At 38.0% G+C, this 21,168-nt stretch overlaps 4 protein-coding genes and 1 pseudogene across 7 annotated transcripts; 3 read left to right on the forward strand and 2 right to left on the reverse strand.

Annotated features, from left to right (window-relative positions):
- On the forward strand, window positions 1-963 carry LOC133697302 (mitogen-activated protein kinase kinase 7-like; annotated as a pseudogene).
- A 2,894-nt stretch (window positions 964-3,857) lies between these two features.
- On the forward strand, window positions 3,858-7,483 carry LOC133696637 (uncharacterized). The gene is made up of 5 exons (XM_062118878.1): window positions 3,858-5,557; window positions 5,653-5,729; window positions 5,838-5,949; window positions 6,086-6,202; window positions 6,888-7,483. Exons 1-5 carry the CDS (start codon window positions 4,193-4,195, stop codon window positions 7,236-7,238), a joined length of 2,022 nt encoding a protein of 673 aa, XP_061974862.1. The 5' UTR covers window positions 3,858-4,192; the 3' UTR covers window positions 7,239-7,483.
- A 2,202-nt stretch (window positions 7,484-9,685) lies between these two features.
- LOC133696638 (cytochrome P450 71B36-like) lies at window positions 9,686-12,017 on the reverse strand. The gene is made up of 2 exons (XM_062118879.1): window positions 11,066-12,017; window positions 9,686-10,443 (listed from the first exon to the last, which is right to left on the reverse strand). Exons 1-2 carry the CDS (start codon window positions 11,969-11,971, stop codon window positions 9,826-9,828), a joined length of 1,524 nt encoding a protein of 507 aa, XP_061974863.1. The 5' UTR covers window positions 11,972-12,017; the 3' UTR covers window positions 9,686-9,825.
- Window positions 12,018-12,484: 467 nt separating this feature from the next.
- On the forward strand, window positions 12,485-16,933 carry LOC133696639 (serine/threonine-protein kinase AFC2-like). Of its 4 annotated transcripts, none has more exons than XM_062118881.1 (12): window positions 12,485-12,796; window positions 13,376-13,562; window positions 14,116-14,142; window positions 14,279-14,432; window positions 14,518-14,566; window positions 14,664-14,778; window positions 15,038-15,129; window positions 15,303-15,447; window positions 15,531-15,595; window positions 15,676-15,773; window positions 15,889-15,991; window positions 16,691-16,933. In XM_062118881.1, exons 1-12 carry the CDS (start codon window positions 12,674-12,676, stop codon window positions 16,709-16,711), a joined length of 1,179 nt encoding a protein of 392 aa, XP_061974865.1. In that variant the 5' UTR covers window positions 12,485-12,673; the 3' UTR covers window positions 16,712-16,933. The 4 variants fall into 4 exon arrangements, with proteins under 4 accessions (XP_061974865.1, XP_061974864.1, XP_061974866.1 ...); XM_062118880.1 differs by lacking the exon at window positions 16,691-16,933 and adding an exon at window positions 16,137-16,689 and having other exon boundaries at window positions 12,489-12,796; XM_062118882.1 differs by lacking the exon at window positions 16,691-16,933 and adding an exon at window positions 16,137-16,689 and having other exon boundaries at window positions 12,490-12,796; window positions 13,305-13,562.
- On the reverse strand, window positions 16,911-18,273 carry LOC133696640 (NDR1/HIN1-like protein 6). Its single transcript, XM_062118884.1, has one exon. The coding sequence runs from the start codon at window positions 18,159-18,161 to the stop codon at window positions 17,022-17,024; it is 1,140 nt and encodes a 379-aa protein (XP_061974868.1). The 5' UTR covers window positions 18,162-18,273; the 3' UTR covers window positions 16,911-17,021.
- Window positions 18,274-21,168: the final 2,895 nt, after the last annotated feature.

Below are 21,168 nucleotides of genomic sequence, written 5' to 3' on the forward strand. Positions count from 1 at the left end.
ATGGTTCTTATTAGACACAGAATGCAACAGCATCTTAAGCTTGATCCCCTTCCAGAATTAGAGATTGATGAATGCGCTCTGTGTCCTTGGTTCCCTAAGCCCATGTCTAGCACTACGATTCAAGGGGCGGGGGACTTCTTGGACTTGGAAAAACTCTGCGTTCTAGGCCGTGGTAATCATGGCAGTGTCTACAAGGTACGCCACGGACAAACATTAGCCATCTATGCACTGAAAATCATCCAGCAGGGTTCAAATGACGCTTATGTATCCCACGAGACAGAAATCTTAAATTGCATAGACTCTCCTTTCGTCGTCAAATGTCATGGGATTTTTGAGCCACGAGCTGGAGAAAAAGCTATACTCATGGAGTATATGGATGCAGGAACACTTGATACAATTTTTAGAGCCAACGGTCCCTTCTCTGAGACTTCACTTGCCCACATTGCCTACCAAGTACTCAACGGCCTCAAGTACCTCCATGAACACAATATTGTCCATCTAGATATAAAACCTTCAAATCTTCTTGTCAGCAAGGACATGAAGGTGAAAATTGCTGATTTTGGAGTGAGCAAGATTGTCCATGGGACTGGAACTAGGGCTGCCACTAACCATCACAATATGTGTGAGGGTACACATGCTTATATGAGCCCTGAAAGGTTGGACTCGCACACATTTGGTTCAGGCTATGTGTATGCAGGAGATGTCTGAAGCTTGGGAGTTACTTTATTGGAGCTGTATGTGGGGCATTTTCCATTTTTCCCAGCTGACAAGAGGCCCAGTAATTGGATGGAGCTTGTATTGGTGGTATGCTTCGGAGAATTCCCTAGCTTCCCGAAGGAAGCATCAGAGGAATTCAGGAGCTTCATCAAGTGTTGCTTGGAAAAGGAACCAAGTAAGAGATGGACAGTCTCACAACTCCTGTCACATCCCTATGTTTGCTTGGGGGAGAGATTGGGGAAGTGACAGTGGGATAAATCAAAGCTTTTACAAGAATTAATAAGGTAGGACGCATTCACTGGTAGCAGCAGCTAGGAGTTTTGAAGATTGTGTAGTGTAATTGACCAAAATAAGAACAAAATTAAGGGCCTTTTCAGCTTCTTCTCCTTTCTTTCGCCCTTACCATTACAATGAATTTTTGTTTTTATTTTTGTTAGTCTGGCTTAATTACAAAAACAGAAGTTGAAATAAAGTCGGGGGAATTTCTAACCCTATTTATTGAACTTAATTTTTTGTGGTAAGAACGAGCGAACAGCTTAAAGAAAGCAAAGCAAAAGTACAGTGGCAAGGTGCACCGGAGACCAAAGAAGCCGGGAACCGGTTGTATAAGAAAGCTCTACGAATGGAAACAGGCAAAAACACAAGATTGACAGCAACCGAAACTTGATTTATAGAATTAATGGTTCTGCGCGGAGTAAAAGCACTTTATTTATTGACTTTTTTGTGTCTTTGGTTTTTCTTGCACGTGGAAAATGCCTTCTAAGACAAATTCTGCACCAAATATATACACGCGCGCGCGCGCCGCATAATGCTCTTTATGCTTATAGAACACTAAGTTGATCCATAGTTGAAAGATTTTTTTTATTTAGATTTTTCCATCAATATTTTTTTTTATAAAAATAGTAATTGCTTTAATACATAAAAACGATGTAAAAGGTGTAAAAAAAATTTAAAATCATAGGAATGGTGTTAGTATCTAAAAATAAATTAAAAGACTATTTTGTTCACTTAAAGGAATTTAAAGTGGTGTTTAATAAAAAAAAAAATTCATTTGTTTATCGAAATTTCTAATCTATTTTTAACTCTATTTTTCAGTTTTTCAATGAAATTTTTTTTTTAATTTATTACAATTTCAAGATATTTTTCTATTTTTTTAAGTTAAATTATTCTACTAGATGGAAAGAAGGTAATGATGAACTTATTATAGAATGCTAGGAGATAAGCAATATGTTTAAATGAATATAAAAGAGTATGTTTGTTAAAATAATACATTTAGAATTAAAGTTGTTAAATTTGGTTTTATAATTAAATAATCTAAGACAATATTAATATGATCATATCAAGTTGATTCAATCACAACTCTTATTAAATATATAAAAAAACAAATGAGAAACCAATTTACCTAGTGTAGGAATTTAGTTGATGAATTGAACATTAGTACTTTTAGCTAATTTAAAAAAACTTTGTCAACTTAATGTGAAAAAAAAATTAATTTCAATACTATATTCTAGTTTCAAATAAAAATAATTTGCTAGAGAAAAAATATGTAGCTTGTGGGATTTAACTCATGCCCTCTCCTAACTTATCTCATTAAACCTAATTATAAAAAAAATTAATATAAAATGACAATTAATATATTGTAGTTGGATTTATCACCATAATTAATTCATGATTTTAATGAGTTAAAAGATTTAGGATAAATTTAAATCAAGATCTAATTCAGGTTCGACTATCATGCTAAAAATAAATTTTTTATGGCATTTTCTCTTCTCTCACGGACAATAATTCAAATTTATTGTTTTGAATAAATTTTATTATTTTGAAACCTTTTAATATATGGGTTAAAAGAAATGTTTTTTTTATTCCTTTTAAACACTTTGTTTCACACTAATTAATAAATAACTACTATGCAATTGGCTAATATTTTGTATTATCGTTTTTAAGAATTAAATATCAGTTGCTTACATGCATATTATAATTTTGCACTGGCGTAAAATAATAGTTTAATCTGATTTTTCATTGAAGTAATTAAATTAACATTTTTTTCTTTATTTAATAAAAGAAATTAGTGTTTAATACATAATATATAAAAAGAAATCTATTGTGGGGCAATTTTTATTCTACTCCCAGTTAAGTGATTTGTTGAAGTGGGCTATTGAAAAGGAGTTTTTAATGAAAAGGAATAATTATATGTATTTTATTTTTTATCGATTAGTAACTAATAAAATTGTTTCTTTATATATATAATTTATCTACAAATCAATCATTTTTATTGGGAATCATCTGAATAAAGCGAAAAAACACGAATTTTCACATATGTAGCGTGAATGGCATTTCTCTTTGGTTGGACTAAGCAGCTGTATTTGATTCGACCTCAACGAACACTAGCTAAGCTAATGATACAGCCCAACGAGCAACAACGGACCCGAGGGGACCATCAGGGCCTTGGCCCTAAGATTGAAAAAAGCTTGACCCACTCAACCTAACCATACATACATTCAATCTTATTCAACCTTTTCATTTTGATCCCTGTAATTTTAAACTTCATACCGATTTTCGCCCCTACAGGTAATATTTACCTCCTAAGAATGGATTTTTTTCTCTTTTTTACCATACTTGACGAGTCAATTCAGTGATCCACTTACCTGGGTCAATAAAAACACCTTTTTTTTCTATTAAAATTATATTGTTTTGAGTTTTTTTTCAAAAAAAATAAATAAATTAAAGAACAGGTTGATATGGGTCAACTTGAGGTCAACCCTCGACCCATAACCCAAATCTGAGACTAAATCGGCCCTCAAGTTAGCTTTTATAATTATACTAAAAATTACAATAAATGTGTTTTATATTTTATTTTAAAAATTTTAGTATGATTAACATAGTAAAGACTTGGGTGTTAATCTCTACCGGTTCAAAGAAAAACATTCTTTAAGTTCCCAAGACTTCTTTCCTGGATTCTATCACTGAATTACAATCTAACCATCACAATATAAAATATTGAGAAGCAAATTGAACTCATTATGAAAGTTCAGAGCCTACCTAAACCTTTTGATTATTTGAGGGACCAATCATTACCGTCCCAAATAATCAGGGACTAATTTGGAACTTCCTTGTTCTTGTTGTAAATTTCCTTCGAAGAAAAACAGACAGAGACCGGTTGTTGGGAAGTCAGATTGCAGCTTCCTGTGATTGTCTCATTCTCTCCGGCCTTCAATTTCGCTTCTTAAACTTACAATTATCTCTCTAATCAGTCCCTCCCTTTCCCAATCCGTATCAAATTCCAGCTCCTCCTTTCCTTCTGTTTTCCGTCTATTGCAAGTTATCCTTGTTCCAACGAACTTTTATTTTCAATTTTTTTTATTTTATCTAATAGCGAGGGCTTAAAAAAAAGACTCCTAAATTATAGTAATTAAAAATAAATCATGGTCTGATTTCTTCGATTGAAAAAAAATATATATAGTACTGGAATTTTCAAATGGCGAACAACGTCGACGATGACGCCGATGCGGTGTTGAGCGATGTGGAAGGGGAAGATCCGGTGTCGATCGTTATAAAAAGTCCGAGTCAAGAAGATATTTCGGTTGAGAAATTCCGTGAGCTCCTCGATCGCGAGCGAGCGGCACGGGAGGCAGCCGAGACTTCGAAATCGGAACTGCAAGTGTCATTTAATCGATTAAAAGTTCTCGCGCACGAAGCATTAAAAAAGCGAGACGAGTGCTCGAGGCAGAGAGACGAAGCGCTGAGAGAGAAAGAAGAGGCGTTGAAAGCTAACGAGAAATTATCGAATGAATTGATTCAAGTGAACGGATCAAAAGAGGAGATTGAGAAGAAATTCGATGATTTGCAATCGCAGATTGAGAATTCGAGGCATATGTTAGTTAGTGGAATTGATAAGATATCAGGGAAATTTAGTAATTTCAAGAATTTCGCAGCGGCAGGATTGCCTAGGTCGCAGAAATACAATGGATTGCAGGCGGTTGCGTTTGGAGTTATTAAGAGGACGAATGAGATTGTCGAGGAGCTTGTTAGGCAGATTGATGTCACTGCAAAATCTAGAAATGATGCTAGAGAACAAATAGAGCAGAGGAATTACGAGATTGCCATTGAGGTTTCTCAGCTTGAGGCTACAATTAGTGGATTGAGAGATGAAGTTGCCAAGAAAACGACGTTGGTTGAGGATTTAGAGAAGAGTGTGGTCGAGAAAGAGGGGAAAGTATCGGAGATTGAGAGAGAGATGCTGGAGAGGAAGCATTTGGTGGAGAAGGAAGCATCGGGGTTGAGGGACTTGGTTGGTGAGTATGATGATAAGTTGAGAAATATGCAGTCGAAGATGGAATCACAGAGACTTTTGTTGTTTGATCAGTTGAATTTGGTGGCGAAAATTCATAACCGTCTTTATGATGTCATTAAGATAGTTGATAGCAATCATTTGGATTCCGAGGTGTCAGAGTCATTGTTTCTCCCCCAACAAACGGAAGTGGAGGAGAATATACGTGCTTCTTTAGCCGGGATGGAATCAATTTATGAGGTGAGTAGAATTGTTGCTGAAAAAACAAGGGATTTGGTAGAGGAGAAGAATCACGAAGAGAAGAATTTGAATGAAACAGTGGGTATATTAGTGAAGGAGAAAGAACATATTGGTTCTTTACTTAGGAGTGCCTTGTCGAAGAGGATTGAATTACACCCATCCTCCAAAACAAGTGAGTTGTTTCGAGTTGCTGAAAATGGTTTAAGAGAGGCTGGGATAGATTTCAAATTCAGTAAGGTAGTTGGGGATGGTAAGGTATCTTATGATAAAGGCGGCTTGCCGGACACAGAGAGTGATGAAATATACACTATGGTAAATATCGTTTAGAGTTGATTTGTTCAATCATATTTGTTATGTTTGTATGTTTGAAATCCGAATTTGTCGTTGCACTTGTATGTTGTACACAGGCTGGTGCTTTGGAGAATATCGTCAAGGCATCTCAGCTTGAAATCATTGAGCTGCAGCATTCTGTGGAGGAACTAAGGTATTTCAAACGATTCATCTAATAAGGCTGCATGTAGATAGTGAACATATTTTATTTGTGTACTGACTAGGTATTCTTCTGTTATGTTTTGTGCTTTCCTTTATGAAGGGCAGAGTCAAGTTTACTTCAAGAGGATGTAGAGGTTCAAGCGAAGGAACTGAGCAATAGAATGCGCAGGGTAGAAGAGCTTGAAGAGAAGGAGAGAGTGGCAAATGAAAGCGTGAGTTTTTGATGTTGTGTTGAGCCAGTTCAATATTAGGCAGTTAACTGCACAGTTTATGGACAACTTCAGAACGACAAATAATTTTTAAGCGTTTGGTGTCTTGATTACCAAGTTGGCCTCTCCGGCATTGTAGGTTGAAGGACTTATGATGGACATTGCTGCTGCAGAAGAAGAAATTACAAGGTGGAAAGTAGCAGCTGAGCAAGAGGCTGCTGCAGGCAGAGCTGTCGAACAAGAGTTTGCAGCTCAGGTATGCTGGATAAATTGTTCATAAAAATTATGCTAGACATTTTACCTGATATTTGATGTCTGATTGTATGAACTCGTGAACCCCACTTTCTTTATATCGTAATTTACTTGAATATCCTAATGATAACAGAAGATGGTTGCGCAAGTAACTTTGGAGATAATGGCTTTTTGATTGGTGAGAGCGATTTAATTTGAGCAAAATAAACAGTGAGAGTTAAGCTAGAAGCTTGTTATTGTTAAAGCCAATGAAGGAATGATTTGTTACAAAATCAGAACCAAGCAGGTTTTGTTAGACATAGCAGTTCTCTAGGAAAGTACATGAGAAATAATTGCCTTATTATAATGTTGGCTAGAGAACGTTTAATTTGCTGAATAGAAAATGCTTTAGAATAATGATGTCTTGAGAATTTTGGAACACTTGCTTAGCCTTATTATAGTTGAATTCCATCATTGATTCCATATCCACTTTTTTGCTGGTGCTTCTCATAGACTGAAACATGTGAAGCATAATTGGTTATTTGAATGTTGAAATTATGGAATCGGGTTATTATGTTTACAGTCAATATGGTTTGCGGCTGGTTGATGAGGTGTTTAAAGCAAAGTCAAATTCCAACGTATCTTATACTCAATATACTTTCCGAAGAAGTCCTGGTTGAATCTTGTGCTTAATCAATGTGTACTTGCAGTTGTCGGCAGTTAAGCAAGAACTTGAAGAGGCAAGGCAAGCCATGTTAGAATCAGAGAAGAAGTTAAAATTCAAAGAAGAAACAGCAACTGCTGCCATGGCAGCAAGAGAGGCTGCTGAGAAGTCATTGAGCTTGGCAGACATGAGGGCATCTAGGCTGAGGGATAGGATAGAGGAGCTCAGCCACCAGCTGGAAGAGTTGGAAACTCGAGAAGATTCGATGGGACGAAATCGGCCTAGATATGTATGTTGGCCTTGGCAATGGCTTGGGCTGGACTTTGTAGGCCATCACAGACCTGAGACACAACAACAGGGTTCGAATGAAATGGAGCTTTCTGAACCCTTCTTATGATCGTCTCCGTTATTTTTCTTTTTTGTGTATGTATCATGAACTTTCATGATCTTAGAAATGGTAGCTAATCCACCTTCATTCTTCAGGCTAGCTTTTTTTCTTTTTTCTTTTTTTTGTTTCTTCATACAATGATGAAGATTTGCACTAGTGCCTCTTTGTTGTATACGACTCTGATGACCTACTTCTCACTGTTCAAGATTATGATGATGTGCTTCACAGTCAAGATGGAGCAGTTTCTTGTCGTATCTCTTCAATTCAAACTCTCTTTTCTTCTCAGTATTATGATGCACTTTAAGGTATTATGCCGCCTTCTCCACGATCCTTTTATATGAAGGGAAGATCTCTTAAGTTGCCCGTGTGCATCTAGTATGCTACTTCAGCTTTTTGAGACTGATTTTTTTTTTGTTTTTCCCTCTTTAGCTGAAGAAGATAGGTTCTGCAATTCATAACAAAACAGCGCATCCTCCACCACGTAAATTATACACAGATATCTTTAACATACAGACAAACCGATACACAGGAGTATACAGACACGTAAGAACACGTGTTCGGAGATGCAAAATAGTGGTATTCAGCACGTTTTACCATCTTTTTAGAGATGATAGGACCAGCTGCCTCTTCCATGTTGATATCTATTGCTTTGGCTGATTTCCAATCCAAACAGTATAAGAGATTTGCTAGGGCAAGCTCCTCCATTGTTACTCCCACAAGTATCCCAGGACAACCTCTTCGCCCTGATCCAAATGGCAAAAACTCAAAATGTTGCCCTTTCTAGTCAATGGAGCTGTCAACAAATCTTTCAGGGAAGAACTCCTGAGAATCGTTCCAGTTCTTGGGATCTCTTCCAATTGCCTGAACATTAATTTGTATCAGTATTTCGGGGTAAATGTGATAACCATTGATTTTACAGTGAGACATGGTTTCTCTTGGGAGAAGTAGTGGAGCAGGAGGGTTGCCATCTCAGAGTTTCTTTTATTACCATCTCGAGGTATTGAAGCTCATCTATACTCGCCTCAGTCAGTCTTCCTTTCTTCCCAACAGAGTTCCTAATTTCATCTTGTGCTTTCTTCATTGTTCTTGGATTCCTAGCAAGCTCCTCCAATGCCCAGAAGACAGTTACGGCACCAGCGTGGACTCCGCCTAGGAATATATTATGAAACTCGAGCATCACAGGTAAGTTGGATAAGATATCTTCATTTCTTTTTGTCATAAACATGACATAAAAGAGAGATATCAGGATCTTAGTTTCATTGAGTCCTAAAAACTAAAGTTGAATTAGGAGAATGACCGGGCCATATCTTTTGGGGAGTTGCCGCAATGCACCAAGTTGGTGCGAGTTGCCTATAATTGGCAGCTTAGGAGGGCTTGGTGGAAGGCTCTTGCTTTGTTCTTCCTTCTTTTCTAAGAGAAGCAGAAAGGAGAGAAGAAGAAATGCCAGAGGTAGATTTTAGAAAATCATATGAGCACCCAGATTCGGTTTAGATAGAATTTCTGTTAACATTCCAATGTTAAGTGATAGGTAGACCGACAAGACAGATAACAGTGACAAGTGTAAACAAATTTAAATTAAAAAAAATAATTAAAAAATGAAATTAAAAAAAAAATGTTTTAAATTATAAAGCATGGGCTTCTTATGGTTACTTCAACCCAAGATAGTGCCTTGTGTTTTATGAAATAATAAATATCTTTATTTATTAAATCATAATAACTATAATGCTAATTATTAATATTATTGTTCAATTATGATTCTAAAAAATATTATTAGTTTTTGAAGAAAAAAAATATTATTCATTTTGCAAGGAACATCTTATCTTTTCATAATTTAACTAATTTTTTTGGTATTATGACATGCAATTAAATATAATCTTAATTAAAAAAATACTATTTAAATTATAAAAAACCGTTAGTAAGACATGTTACTGAACACAGCCTAAAAATTCCGTTTTCTTCTTCTCGTAAGAGCAATAACTCTTAAATTAATCTTGAATCTATTAATCGTAAAACCCCCTAGTTATCTTTGACTATATCTATCTGTATACAGCAAACAGAGCATAATCTGGGATTCATGCCGCAGAGAGTGGTGGTAATTTTGAGTGATTATGGAGATGAGGTTATGTCGCAGAGGGTGATGCTAGTAGTCTTGAGATGGATTTGCGAGACTTGAGGAGAAGGGAGGTGAGGATGGATGCATGGATGGTTTTAGCGGACTTCGATGTGAAAAAAGGTGAGTGAAGAGGCCGGATGATAAAAGAGAGATTTGGGTTTTCTTAGGAAGGGTAAAGAAAGGCAAGAGCAAAGTTATGGTGTAATAATGGTGTCTTGTGGTTTCTTCACTGTCAAATGATTCTGTTCTCTCTTTTGACACTATAAAGCATATGAATTCTACAGATTCAATGGGATGATATGATATGCTATGCTATGCCCCTGGCTCAAATGGCATCCATATCTCCACCCCGAAAGAGGTCTTTCCTGCTCGACCCTGTTCTTTATTTTGAACACACATGCAAAAAAAAAGAGGCACAGATCATACATTCTTTAGTGCATACAACTATTTGAATGCTTATGAGCTTATGAAATCTTCTGATAGTCACTGAAGGTAGTTGACAGGTACGAGGATTACAGGTGTCTTCTTAGAGGGAGCAAGGCTAACACCAGCTTTCTCTTCCATGTTGATATCTTCCTTCTGCATCCCATGGGGCAAAATCCAATCAAAACAATGCAAGAGATTTGAAAGTATAATCTCTACTGTTATAGATCCCATATGAATTCCAGGACAAATTCTTCGACCAGATCCAAATGGCAAATACTCAAAACTTTGTCCATTGAAGTCGCAGGAGCTGTCCAGAAATCTTTCAGGAAAAAACTCTTCAGGATCCCTCCAGTACTTGGGGTCACGTCCAATTGCCCAGACATTAACATGGACCAGCGTCTTCGGATAGATATTGTAGCCACTGACTATACAGTGAGACCTGGCTTCTCTTGGGAGAAGTAGAGGGGCAGGAGGGTGCAGTCTCAGAGTTTCTTTTATTACCATCCTGAGATACTCAAGTTGATCGACATCCCCTTCAGTAACTCTTCCTTTCTTTCCAACACATTTCCTCACTTCATCCTGCACTTTCTTCATCACTCTTGGATTCCTGACAAGTTCTGCCATTGCCCAATTCACCGTAAGTGAACTAGTGTCTACTCCGCCCAAAAATAAATTCTGACAGACAAACATCAGAATCCAAGTAGACAGTTAATATGTTGGAACTATAGGGAAAAGTAGGCGATTAATTTCATAATAACAGGAAGCAAATATTTGTTTATAGCTTTAGTTTATAACAACGATTTCATCGCATGATGCTGCTGGACAGCAATCTGCTTCATTGGCATGTTGCTCATGCTATCCCCATACACTTGCAGAGAGATGAATCCCAAGAATCATGCAAATATATTAAGCACAACAACTTATTTTTTAGATTATATTCAGAGGAATGTTTCTTTTGTAAATGGGACGCCTTTCATGCCACGCAACATCAACACAAGGACACAAAGCACATGCAACAAATTTTTATGATTAAAATTCAGGTATGTTAGATTGCATTCTTATGATATCAATTTCATCATTGTAATAACACATGAAACTATCAAACTTTGAGGCTTATCAGCTAGACTATGGCACTAGATGAATAGATTCCTGTTTCAGAGAAGCAAAGGCCAGTAGTGCCTTGTGCTGCCTATAAGCCTGGTAGCAAATTCTGAAATATGCTAGCAGCAATGAAATGACAGGCACTGCATATACAATAAAAAAGAGGACTTCATTTAATATATGATGATCTGCATACCAGGAGGATTGCCTTAATATTATCCCTCGTAAACTGAGATGCACCCAGTTCATTTTGTTCCTTCTCTATTCTCAGCAGAACATCTATCATGACATCCTGATCCTTTATCCTTCCAGGTTTAAGATGATTATCAATTACATGCTGGAAGAAAGTATCTAACTCGTGGAAAACTCTTTCCATCCTTGCACGGTGACCAGTAAGCCAGTCTACAATCCATCCTAGATATGGGATGTATTCATCTGCTGAGATGCTTCCCCCCACAACCTCGGTGTCATGAACCACTTCATGGAATCTATCTCGATCAAAGCTAGTGCCTCGATAATCGAACCCATAAGCCACCCTGAATGTTATATTCGCAACCAGAGCATATACCTTCTGAGTAATATCAACTGGTGCTGCTAGAGCTGATGACTCGGAGAGAGAATTGACCAGAAAGCCAACTTCCTCTTCCCTAATGAATCGGAAAGATTGCACCCTTTTCAAGCTAAAGAGCTCCAAAGTAGTAATTTTTCTCATGTTTCTCCAGTGGTCGCTATATGGTGAAAATGCAATGTCTAGATAATTGTACGTGAGTCTGCCAGCGCCAGATAACAAAGGTCTACTGCAAAAGGCAAGATCATGAACTTTTAACACCTCCCTTGCTGCCTCAGCGGAGGAGATTACAACAGTTGGTATTTGACCAAGTCGAAGGAGCATGACAGGGCCATATTTCTTGGAGAGATGCAACATAGATTGGTGAGGCAGTGAACTAAGCTGGTGCAAATTGCCTAAAATTGGAAGCTTAGGAGGGCCTGGAGGAAGAAGCTGCTCACTTTGTCCCGCATCTTTCATCCTTTTCATAAACAAAAGCAGTAGAGGCAGAAGTAAAATGAGAGGAAGCCACAGAGGCACAGCATAGAGAGCCATGAGAGCTTTTTATCTAGAAGAACTGGCTGGAATGCCTCGATTATGAATGTCCTTTAACCTATATATATATATATATATATATATATATATATATATATTATTATCCAACCTAACTTATCCACCTTCATATTTATAAATCAAACTAAACATTGATTAGTCAAACAAAAACATAATATAAAATAATCAAATTTCTAAATAGTTTTCACTTAAAAAAAAAAAAGATTGCTTGGATACTAATATTTGACCAACAACCATGACAAATGATTATTCTATTTGAATGTATAACTTTTTCATTATTTAGTGTGTGTAATGGGTTGCGATGGTCTGTTTTTAGATTTTTTAAAAAATATATTTTATGTTATTAAAAAAAAAAAAAAAAAAAAGAAGATTGTAGGATATTAAAGATAATATTAAAAAAGACAGTATATTAATAGAGATAGAAAATGAAAAACAAAAAAAAAAAGGATGTTAACTGAACCACGGTTAAGTTGAACGCGCATCTAGCCTACTATGGTCAAACAGAAGGAATGGCCAGCTGGTCACTACCTCCAAAAGAACAGGGGTTAAAAAAAAAACAAATATATTATTATTCTGTTGCAAATAAATAAATAATTGAATTAATTTGATCGATCGATCAATGAAAATCTGATGATCTGCAGGTGGTTAGGGTTGGGTTTATTGTATGAATGAAACAATTAAGAAATGGAGATGGAGTATGTGAGTGAATTCCCTCACAATTACATGGATCGTCGTCCCAGAAAGAGGCCCAAATTAGCAGCAGCTTGGGATATCCCTCCTCAACTTCAACCTCACACTCACACCAAGGTATGGTATTCTATTGTTACTATTACTATTATTATTTTGGATAATTACATGTGAGAATTGGTCATATATAAAAAAAATCGTTTTTGGTAGTATCTTAATGGTAAAATGCATGCAGTTTGGCAGAGGAAAAGAAATATCTGATCTGTTTTTTAATAATAGAAAAACTTAGATTCGGATGCTATTTTTTTATTGTGATTTTTTCCTAGAATGAAATTGCAATTCACCCATCAGCCTATAACTGAAATTGTATTATTAATTGTTGAATTTCATAACAAATGGAGCCCTTAGGTCTAAAGATCAATTGTTAAAGTAGTCTTTTTTGGGGTAGAGTTTGAAAATTTTAAATGGTTTTTCTCATGTTTTAATGAGTAATTTGTGAAATATGTCTGAGATGTGTGCTTATATAATTTCATCGTTTTGGATTAGGTCTTTTCAATAATTTAAATTAATTTCAGTATCATGTTATGTTGCTGTTTAAAACATTTGGAGTTGTTCTTTGGTCTGGTAGAATGCAAATGCAAGGGAACATTTTGCGATTACTATTTGTTTAGTGGAGAATGAACAAATGCCTGTGTGTAGGCTCAGTCAGGATTGTATTATGGGCAAGTGGTTGGAAATGGGACAAGCATTGGATCATCAAGGATGCTCCCCGACCATGCCAGTCTTTTTGTAAAGGGATTAGCACAAAAAGGCTCTCCCCCATGGCGAGGCGATGACAAAGACGGACATTATGTATTTGCTCTTGGAGAGAATTTAACATCCCGCTGTAATTACACTTAATCACCATTGCAGAGGCTTTTGCATTTTTATTATGTCTTGCTATGTTGCACGCTGAGTTTCATGCACCTCATTGCCTGTTGTTACTTAATAATAGTTTGTTCCTTTGCATTAGTTACTTTTTCAATTTTTAGTTTTATTTTTCTAATAGGGTGCTGAGTTTTAAATCACAAAGGATTTTAAAGAGCATTGCTGTGGCCTTTGTTGTTTTCTTTTTCTTCGATTTTTTATTTATACTTTTGAGTTAAAAGTTTTTTGTGTCCTCAGTTATCTACTCTGTTCTGCAAAACTAGATCTCATTGTCCCCTCCAAATCAGATATTGCCAACTAGTGATCTACCAGATAATTAGAATTAATTGACACCCACTCAAGATTTATTCATTATTACCTTTCATTATTTCCACCTCATGCTCTGGGTGTCGAAAAGTCTGTCTAATTAGATAAAAGCCTTGAAGTATATTGGTTTTGTTTCATGGGTCTTGATCTAGTTTGATTTTTATTTTGTGAATTTTCCTTCTGTGTTTTTTTTCATCTACTTGCAGATAAGATTCACAGAAAGATTGGTGAAGGTTAGTATTCTTGTTTCTTTTGAAAGAAATTCTACTAGCTTTTAGAACTGATACCGTTCTCTTCTCATGTCTTTCTATCTACAAGTAGTATCTTTTTTCCACTTAGAGTGCATTCTGAATCCTTTTGATTTCACAGGCACTTTTGGTCAGGTTTTGGAATGCTGGGATAGGGAAACAAGAGAGATGGTTGCTGTAAAAGTTGTGCGAAGTACTAAGAAATATCGTGATGCAGCCATGTTAGAAGTTGATGTGCTCCAATTGCTTGGAAAATATGATAGAAATGGCTGTCGGTGAGTGTAATTTGTCTTTCAATTTTCTAATCTGCCTACTTTGATGCAACTTCTATCAGTAGTTTAGTGGATGTGTTCTTTGCAGCTGTGTTCAAATACGAAACTGGCTTGATTATCGTAACCATATCTGTATTGTAAGTATCACTTAATTTAGTTGCAATTGTTTTATTTTTGCCTTGTTCACAATTATTCTAGGGCTTACTTGGTAGTGAATTGAAATGGTTCTAACAGGTATTTGAGATGCTGGGACCAAGCTTATATGATTTTCTTAGGAAAAATAACTATTGCCCATTCCCAGTCAATCTTGTTCGCGAGCTTGGCAGACAGCTCTTGGAATGTGTAGCATGTGTGTAGCTGTTGCTTCTGTGATTTCTCTTACCTTTTTAAACACCCTGTTTTTTTTTTTTTTTTTTTTGAGTTGCACTGACCTCATTTGTTATACTGCTCAAGGAACTAAGTCACTTTTCTATAATTTGTTTAATAGAAGCTCCCCCTTTCTTTATTTTTCTTGCATGTGGACATTTATGTATCTTGCAAGTAAGCTGACATTGATGTTGAGCTGGATTAATAAGATAGTTGCTTTGCTTGCTTATGAAATTTTGCAGTCATGCATGATATGCGCCTCATCCACACTGACTTGAAGCCAGAAAACATACTTTGTGTTTCTTCAGAATATATAAAAATACCAGATTATAAGGTATTTATTTCTTTTGGTATGTTTTGCTGTGCTAGCAATTGAAATCTTCTTTAAACGTTTATCCTTTCCCTTTATCTTTTGTCAAGATTTTTTGCACTTAGCTTTTTTGCTTGTTGTATAAATGATCTTCTGTTTTTAACTTGTCACTAACTTGATCATTTCTTCCACTGCAGTCACACACTGAGGGGACCTTTTACAAGAGGTTGCCAAAGTCAAGTGCTATTAAGGTTATTGATTTTGGCAGCACAGCTTATGGCCATCAAGATCACAAGTACATTGTCTCTACCCGGCATTATCGTGCTCCGGAGGTTATTCTTGGTATGATATTGTTTAGTCCTCTGAGTGGATCTTATGTCATTATACATGTTGAGATTAATGAGCAAGTGAATTGCACCTTTTAGGACTTGGATGGAGTTATCCATGCGACATATGGAGTGTTGGTTGTATATTGGTTGAACTTTGCTCGGTACGTTATGTCCTAGAGGTCGGGAAGGATATTTAATTCCTGAAAACTTAATGTGAATGCCCATGTATAATTGTTTGCAGGGAGAAGCATTGTTTCAGACACACGAAAACTTGGAGCACTTGGCCATGATGGAAAGAGTTTTAGGCCCATTACCTCAGCACATGTTAAAAAGAGTAGAGTGTGTGCTCTTCTGAGACTTCTTTTAGTAATAGCCTTTAAATAATGTGAAGAACTTCAGCACACATCAATATTTTACTTATTTTATTTTGGTGGATTGGGGGTGGTTGGTTCAGCCTGCAGGCTGAGAAGTACGTTAGAAGGGGTAGGTTGGACTGGCCAGATGGTGCAATGTCTCGGGAAAGCATTAAAGCTACTATGAAGCTACCTCGCCTTCAGGTGTGGATGCATTACTTTGTTACCTCGGGTTATATTTGATTCATTCATAAGGAACATGTTCCAGAAATTTTGTGCTATATGCAAACCTATGAATCTTCTCCGGACTCATTTTTGTGCTACATGCATATTATTGTTTCCATGGCAGAACTTAGTAATGCAGCATGTTGATCACTCTGCTGGAGATATCATTGATCTCTTGCAAGGCCTCCTTAGACATGACCCTGCGAATAGACTAACAGCTCATGAAGCCCTCTGGCACCCTTTCTTCACAAGGCACAGAAGATTTTGAGTGGAGAGTTCAATAATACTCTCTTATGTTGATATTGGAAATGATTTATTAAGCGAAAGGGTGGAGCTGGCTGATGTGGGTTCCTGGATTGCTTTCAATTACCATGTTACTGTATTTCTTGACTTTGTGAGAGAGTGGGTGGCTTAGCCTGGATTTCTGAGCTGCTTGTGCAATTTTCCTTTAAAATTGAGCATTTGTACATAGCCAACCTGTAATCAGGAGAGGCATTCTCGAAGTCCCAAGTTTTGTCCTCGGAGTAGTTTTGTAGCAGTTTTTTCTTCTTTTTTCCAAAGACTGATTTGCCTTGACAAGTACCTCAGTGTTGTAATTTATTTTTTGTCCACCTTGGTGTTGTACAAGGGAGGAATATTATCACAGAAATTGTTGAAACAAGGCTTTTTTCATTGCAGATGTGTGGTAATTTCCAGTGAGTGGTTCTGAATCAGTAAAAGACCATGTTACTCCTTTCCATCTTGCACCGTCTATCCACTCCAAAGGTATTGCTGCGCTATGCTATAATAATTAGATGCATGGACATGCATGCGAGCAAGGAAAGAACTACAATCGAAAAGGACACTAAGCGTTTGTAATCCTGAAAGTTCTTGAAAATTAGAAAAGAGTAGAAAACAATAGCAAGGAAAAATCATTTCAATTCTGATACTCTTTCAACAATGTGTAAAATCCATCAATGTTTGCCAGTCGGAAAACAATAGCATGTATTGGCAAGTTACAGAATGTTTCTCATCGTTTTGTTCTGCACTTGGTAGCTCGAAGGACTCCACTGGGAGGAGCTGTCACCAAGATAGTGCAGTGACCATACAGCCTATACGAGTACTTTAGTAAAGTCCCCAGTTTAGATCGCACCCGAAATACTCCTTTCACGTCAAATATGGCTCCATTTTTACTAATCTGCTCCTGGAGCCGTGCGCTTTCCAGGACGGGAAGCCGAACCTGACTTGTAACCATATGAACATTTACGAACCTCGACTCAGCCCTCTCTGCTGAAAACGGTTCTATATATTGGGTAGCGATAAGAGTGCTTCCGTAGTATAGATCAATGATCATGTAACTGAAGTCCACGCTCACTTTCTTGTTTGGATTGGTGAAGTTTGCTAGCACAGTTAGATCAGCATTGAGTAGAGAGCCTGCATCGATGTAGGCCATGTTTAAGGAGGCACTGGACACATCAAACCGTGGACTACGTGGGCGATATACCAGGTAGACTATAAGGACAATTAGGCCTCCTAGGAATATAACGATCCAAAGAATTGCGCAGAAAACTGCACCTAACCATATTAAGGGTTTGGTTCCACCAGGTTTTGGCAACCCAGAAAACTGTGCTGGTCGGCCTACGAGACCGTGGGGCTGCCGGGGATTTCGTTCTTGATGCTGTGGAAGTGTCACCCTAGAGCTAGGACCACGGTCTTGATCTTGATTCCTCGGTGGTCCATGAGGTTCACTATCATGCTTGGGGCCATGTGGCTGGGGGGGAGGGCCACGGGGCGGTGGTGGAAGTGCCCATGGGCTCTGGAAATTCCCATTATGCAATGGAAAATGTGGGTCTTGATGCTGTGGTGTCTGCGTTGGTGGACTTTGGACTTGGTTGTCATGTTGGCCCGGATGCTGTTGTGCTGGTGTGATCCATAGACTGCGCAATTGGCCTTCATGCTCTGGTTTAACCACCGGTGCACCCTTCTTCTTGGAACCTTGGCCTTTGCTCCTTGGTCGAGTCACCAGTGGGCCCTGAGGTGGCTGGTTTTGTTGATCTTGACGACCTGACGACGGCCCCCCGTGACTAGGTGGTGTCTGGGAGGGTTGGCCTTCACGCTGTTGCAGCGGTGTTTTAATAAAATGAGGGTTTGTTTCTGGATGCCAAGACATGGTAGCATGGAGATGTTTGGGAAATGAAGGATTGCAGAAGGAGAATAAGAAGAGAGTTGTTGCTTGACCTACGAAAAAGAGGATGACTTCACGAGAACTTAAAGTAGGATTCATGTCCAGGCAAAGAATCAAACATAAGCTAATCAACGGCGGCAAGTAATCCTTGAGCGGTTCCTTTTCTCTTTAAGGTTGTATCTGTCTTAAGATATAATCTGTAGGCTATGGTCCCAGGATACAGGATTGGCTGCTTCCTAATTACACCGCACCTCAACGGCTGAACCAACCTCCGCTCCCCATTTCAATTTTGATTTTGATAATTAAGATAGTTTTTTTATTTGAAAATACATTATAAAAATATTTTTAATATTATTATATTGAAATGTTTCAAAATATTAAAAAAAAAATAATTTGAAGTGAAAATATTGTTATCAAATCAAATATTTTAATACAGTTATGAATGGCGTGTGCACTTTTGAAAGAAGCAAACACGGCCATAATAGTCCATATCGGTGACACCTTCTCAGATTCTCCTTTATTTATTTATTTATTAGGTCCTTTTCAGTTAATAACTAGGGTGTTATGTATGGACACAAGATAGTGGTAGTGGCAGCCATGTCAAGCATGGCTGCTGTCAAACATGGCTGCATGGTAAGAGTCAATGGTGGGTGCCTAAACAAAGAAAACGGTGGCCACCATAATTGACTAAATAAAGAAGATTGTCTCCCATATCAGCTATAAATAGAGGGTGCTATTGAGAGCTGAGATGTGAGACGTAGCAGAGAGAACAGATTGAGAACAAGAGAAAAACACAGAGAGAGAGCTAGGGAGAGTTGAGTTGAGTTGAGAAGAATTTTCTCCTCCTCCTTGTTTTGATTGTATTGTTTCAAGTTTGATTAATACAAACTAGTAGCTCCGTGGAGTAGGCAAGTTGTCGAACCACGTAAATTTGTGTGTGTTTGATTGCTTGAATGACCCAACAACTGGTATCAGAGCCTGTTCTTGAAAAAGAGGGTGTTTGATCCAAACTCAAAAATCAAAGTTCTCAAAACGTGTTTTTGAACATACCATCGTGTAGAGCAAGAGGAGACGAATTCACTGGTGAAAACCCGGCGAAGAACCGACGTCCTGCATGCCCGCACGCGCCCACACGCGCCGACGAAGCCACTGCCTACGCGCGCCCACGCGCAGCACGCTCTCCACGCGTCGTCTCTACCCGGATATCTGCATCTGAACCGGGTTGACCCGCCACGTCATCCGCCACGCAAGCAAAACCGTACAGTCTCCTGCCACGTCACCTGACACCTCAGCAAGTCATCTTGCCACGTCATCAAAAGTGGGTTTTGATCCAGTGCTTCGCAGACACTATTCTGGACTGACACGCGGCTTCATCTGCACCGTCCGTTGATTCAAAACGTTGACTGTTAAGATCTGAGCCATCCGAAGTCCGATTGGGGTGATCTCAGTGTCGTTTCCAATATTTTTGGTCGTTCCGGACACATCTGTAAGGTCAGATTTGACAAATTCAAATCGGAGATACAGTAAAAATGGCAGATGAAATAAAGGCTGCGGGAATTGAAAAATTTGATGGATCAGATTTTGGATATTGGAAAATGCAAATTGAAGACTATTTATATGGGAAGAAACTTCATCTTCCTCTGTTGGGGAGCAAACCAGAAAATATGCCAGAAGAAGATTGGTTGCTTCTTGATAGACAAGTTTTGGGTATTATCCGGTTATCCTTATCAAGAAGAGTTGCGCACAATGTTACAAAAGAAAGATCCACTGCAAGACTAATGGAAGCTTTGTCTGGGATGTATGAGAAGCCCTCGGCAAACAATAAAGTGCACTTGATGAAGAAGTTGTTCAACCTGAAAATGACAGAAGGCACCTCCGTCACACAACATCTCAACAACTTTAATACCATCACAAATCAATTGTCATCTGTAGAGATTGATTTGATGATGAGATCCGTGCACTCATTTTGCTAGCTTCACTTCCAAGCAGTTGGGAAGGTATGAGGACAGCCGTAAGCAACTCAGCTGGAAAATCCAAACTGAAATATGATGACATCCGAGACTTGATTTTAGCTGAAGAAGTGCGAAGGAAAGACTCAGGTGAAAGTTCAGGATCAGGATCAGCTCTCAACATTAACACTCGAGGGAGGAGACAGGATAGAGGCTTATCCAGAGGCAGATCCAAATCAAGATACAGAAGTAAAAGCAAGTCCGGACCCAGAAAGCAGGTTGAATGTTGGAATTGTGGCAAACCTGGTCATTTCATGAGGAATTGCACAAAACCGAAAAAACCAGAAGCTGACTCTGCAAACGCTACCACAGATGAGGTGCAAGACGCTTTGATTCTTGTTGTACAAAGTCCAATTGATGATTGGATTCTTGATTCTGGTGCTTCATTCCACTGTACACCACACCATGAGATGATGCAAAATTATGTTGCTGGAGATCACGGTGTAGTCTATCTGGCCGATGGACAACCAATGAAGATTGTGGGTATAGGAGAAGTGCAGATTAAGACAATGAATGGATCTACGTGGAACTTGCAAAATGTAAGGCATGTTCCTGGACTAAAGAAGAAGTTGATCTCAGTCGGACAACTTGATGAGAGTGGTCATTCAATCCTTTTTTCTGGAGGTATATGGAAGGTATCAAAGGGAGCAATGGTTTTGGCTCGTGGAAAGAAAACCGGCACCCTGTATATGACCACAAGATGTGAAGATATTATTGCCTCTACTGAAGCAGAAAATCAAGCGCAACTATGGCACTGTAGACTCGGCCATATGAGTCAAAAGGGGATGAAGATACTTCAGTCGAAGGGAAAACTGCCAGAGCTTAAAAATGTTGATCTAGACATTTGTGAAAGCTGTGTTCTTGGAAAACAGAAGAAGCTCAGTTTCTTAAAGGTTGGCAGGGCCTTAAGACCAAGAAAGCTAGAACTGGTGCACACAGATTTATGGGGACCTTCTCCAGTGGCATCTCTTGGAGGTTCTCGG

Source organism: Populus nigra, chromosome 6 (assembly GCF_951802175.1).
Source record: "Populus nigra chromosome 6, ddPopNigr1.1, whole genome shotgun sequence".
NCBI lineage: Eukaryota > Viridiplantae > Streptophyta > Magnoliopsida > Malpighiales > Salicaceae > Populus > Populus nigra.

Bases quoted from the DNA above. Each gene is read 5' to 3' on its own strand.
- LOC133696637 (XM_062118878.1), top strand. From the start codon at position 4,193: ATGGCGAACAACGTCGACGATGACGCCGATGCGGTGTTGAGCGATGTG. The intron at 5,950-6,085 runs GTGAGTTTTTGA...CCGGCATTGTAG, and splicing joins AGAGAGTGGCAAATGAAAGC to GTTGAAGGACTTATGATGGA. The intron at 6,203-6,887 runs GTATGCTGGATA...GTGTACTTGCAG, and splicing joins AACAAGAGTTTGCAGCTCAG to TTGTCGGCAGTTAAGCAAGA.
- LOC133696638 (XM_062118879.1), bottom strand. From the start codon at position 11,971: ATGGCTCTCTATGCTGTGCCTCTGTGGCTTCCTCTCATTTTACTTCTG. The intron at 10,444-11,065 runs GTATGCAGATCA...TTTGTCTGTCAG, and splicing joins ATATTAAGGCAATCCTCCTG to AATTTATTTTTGGGCGGAGT.
- LOC133696639 (XM_062118880.1), top strand. From the start codon at position 12,674: ATGGAGATGGAGTATGTGAGTGAATTCCCTCACAATTACATGGATCGT. The intron at 15,130-15,302 runs GTATTTATTTCT...CTTCCACTGCAG, and splicing joins TAAAAATACCAGATTATAAG to TCACACACTGAGGGGACCTT. The intron at 15,774-15,888 runs GTGTGTGCTCTT...TGGTTGGTTCAG, and splicing joins CACATGTTAAAAAGAGTAGA to CCTGCAGGCTGAGAAGTACG.
- LOC133696640 (XM_062118884.1), bottom strand. From the start codon at position 18,161: ATGTCTTGGCATCCAGAAACAAACCCTCATTTTATTAAAACACCGCTG.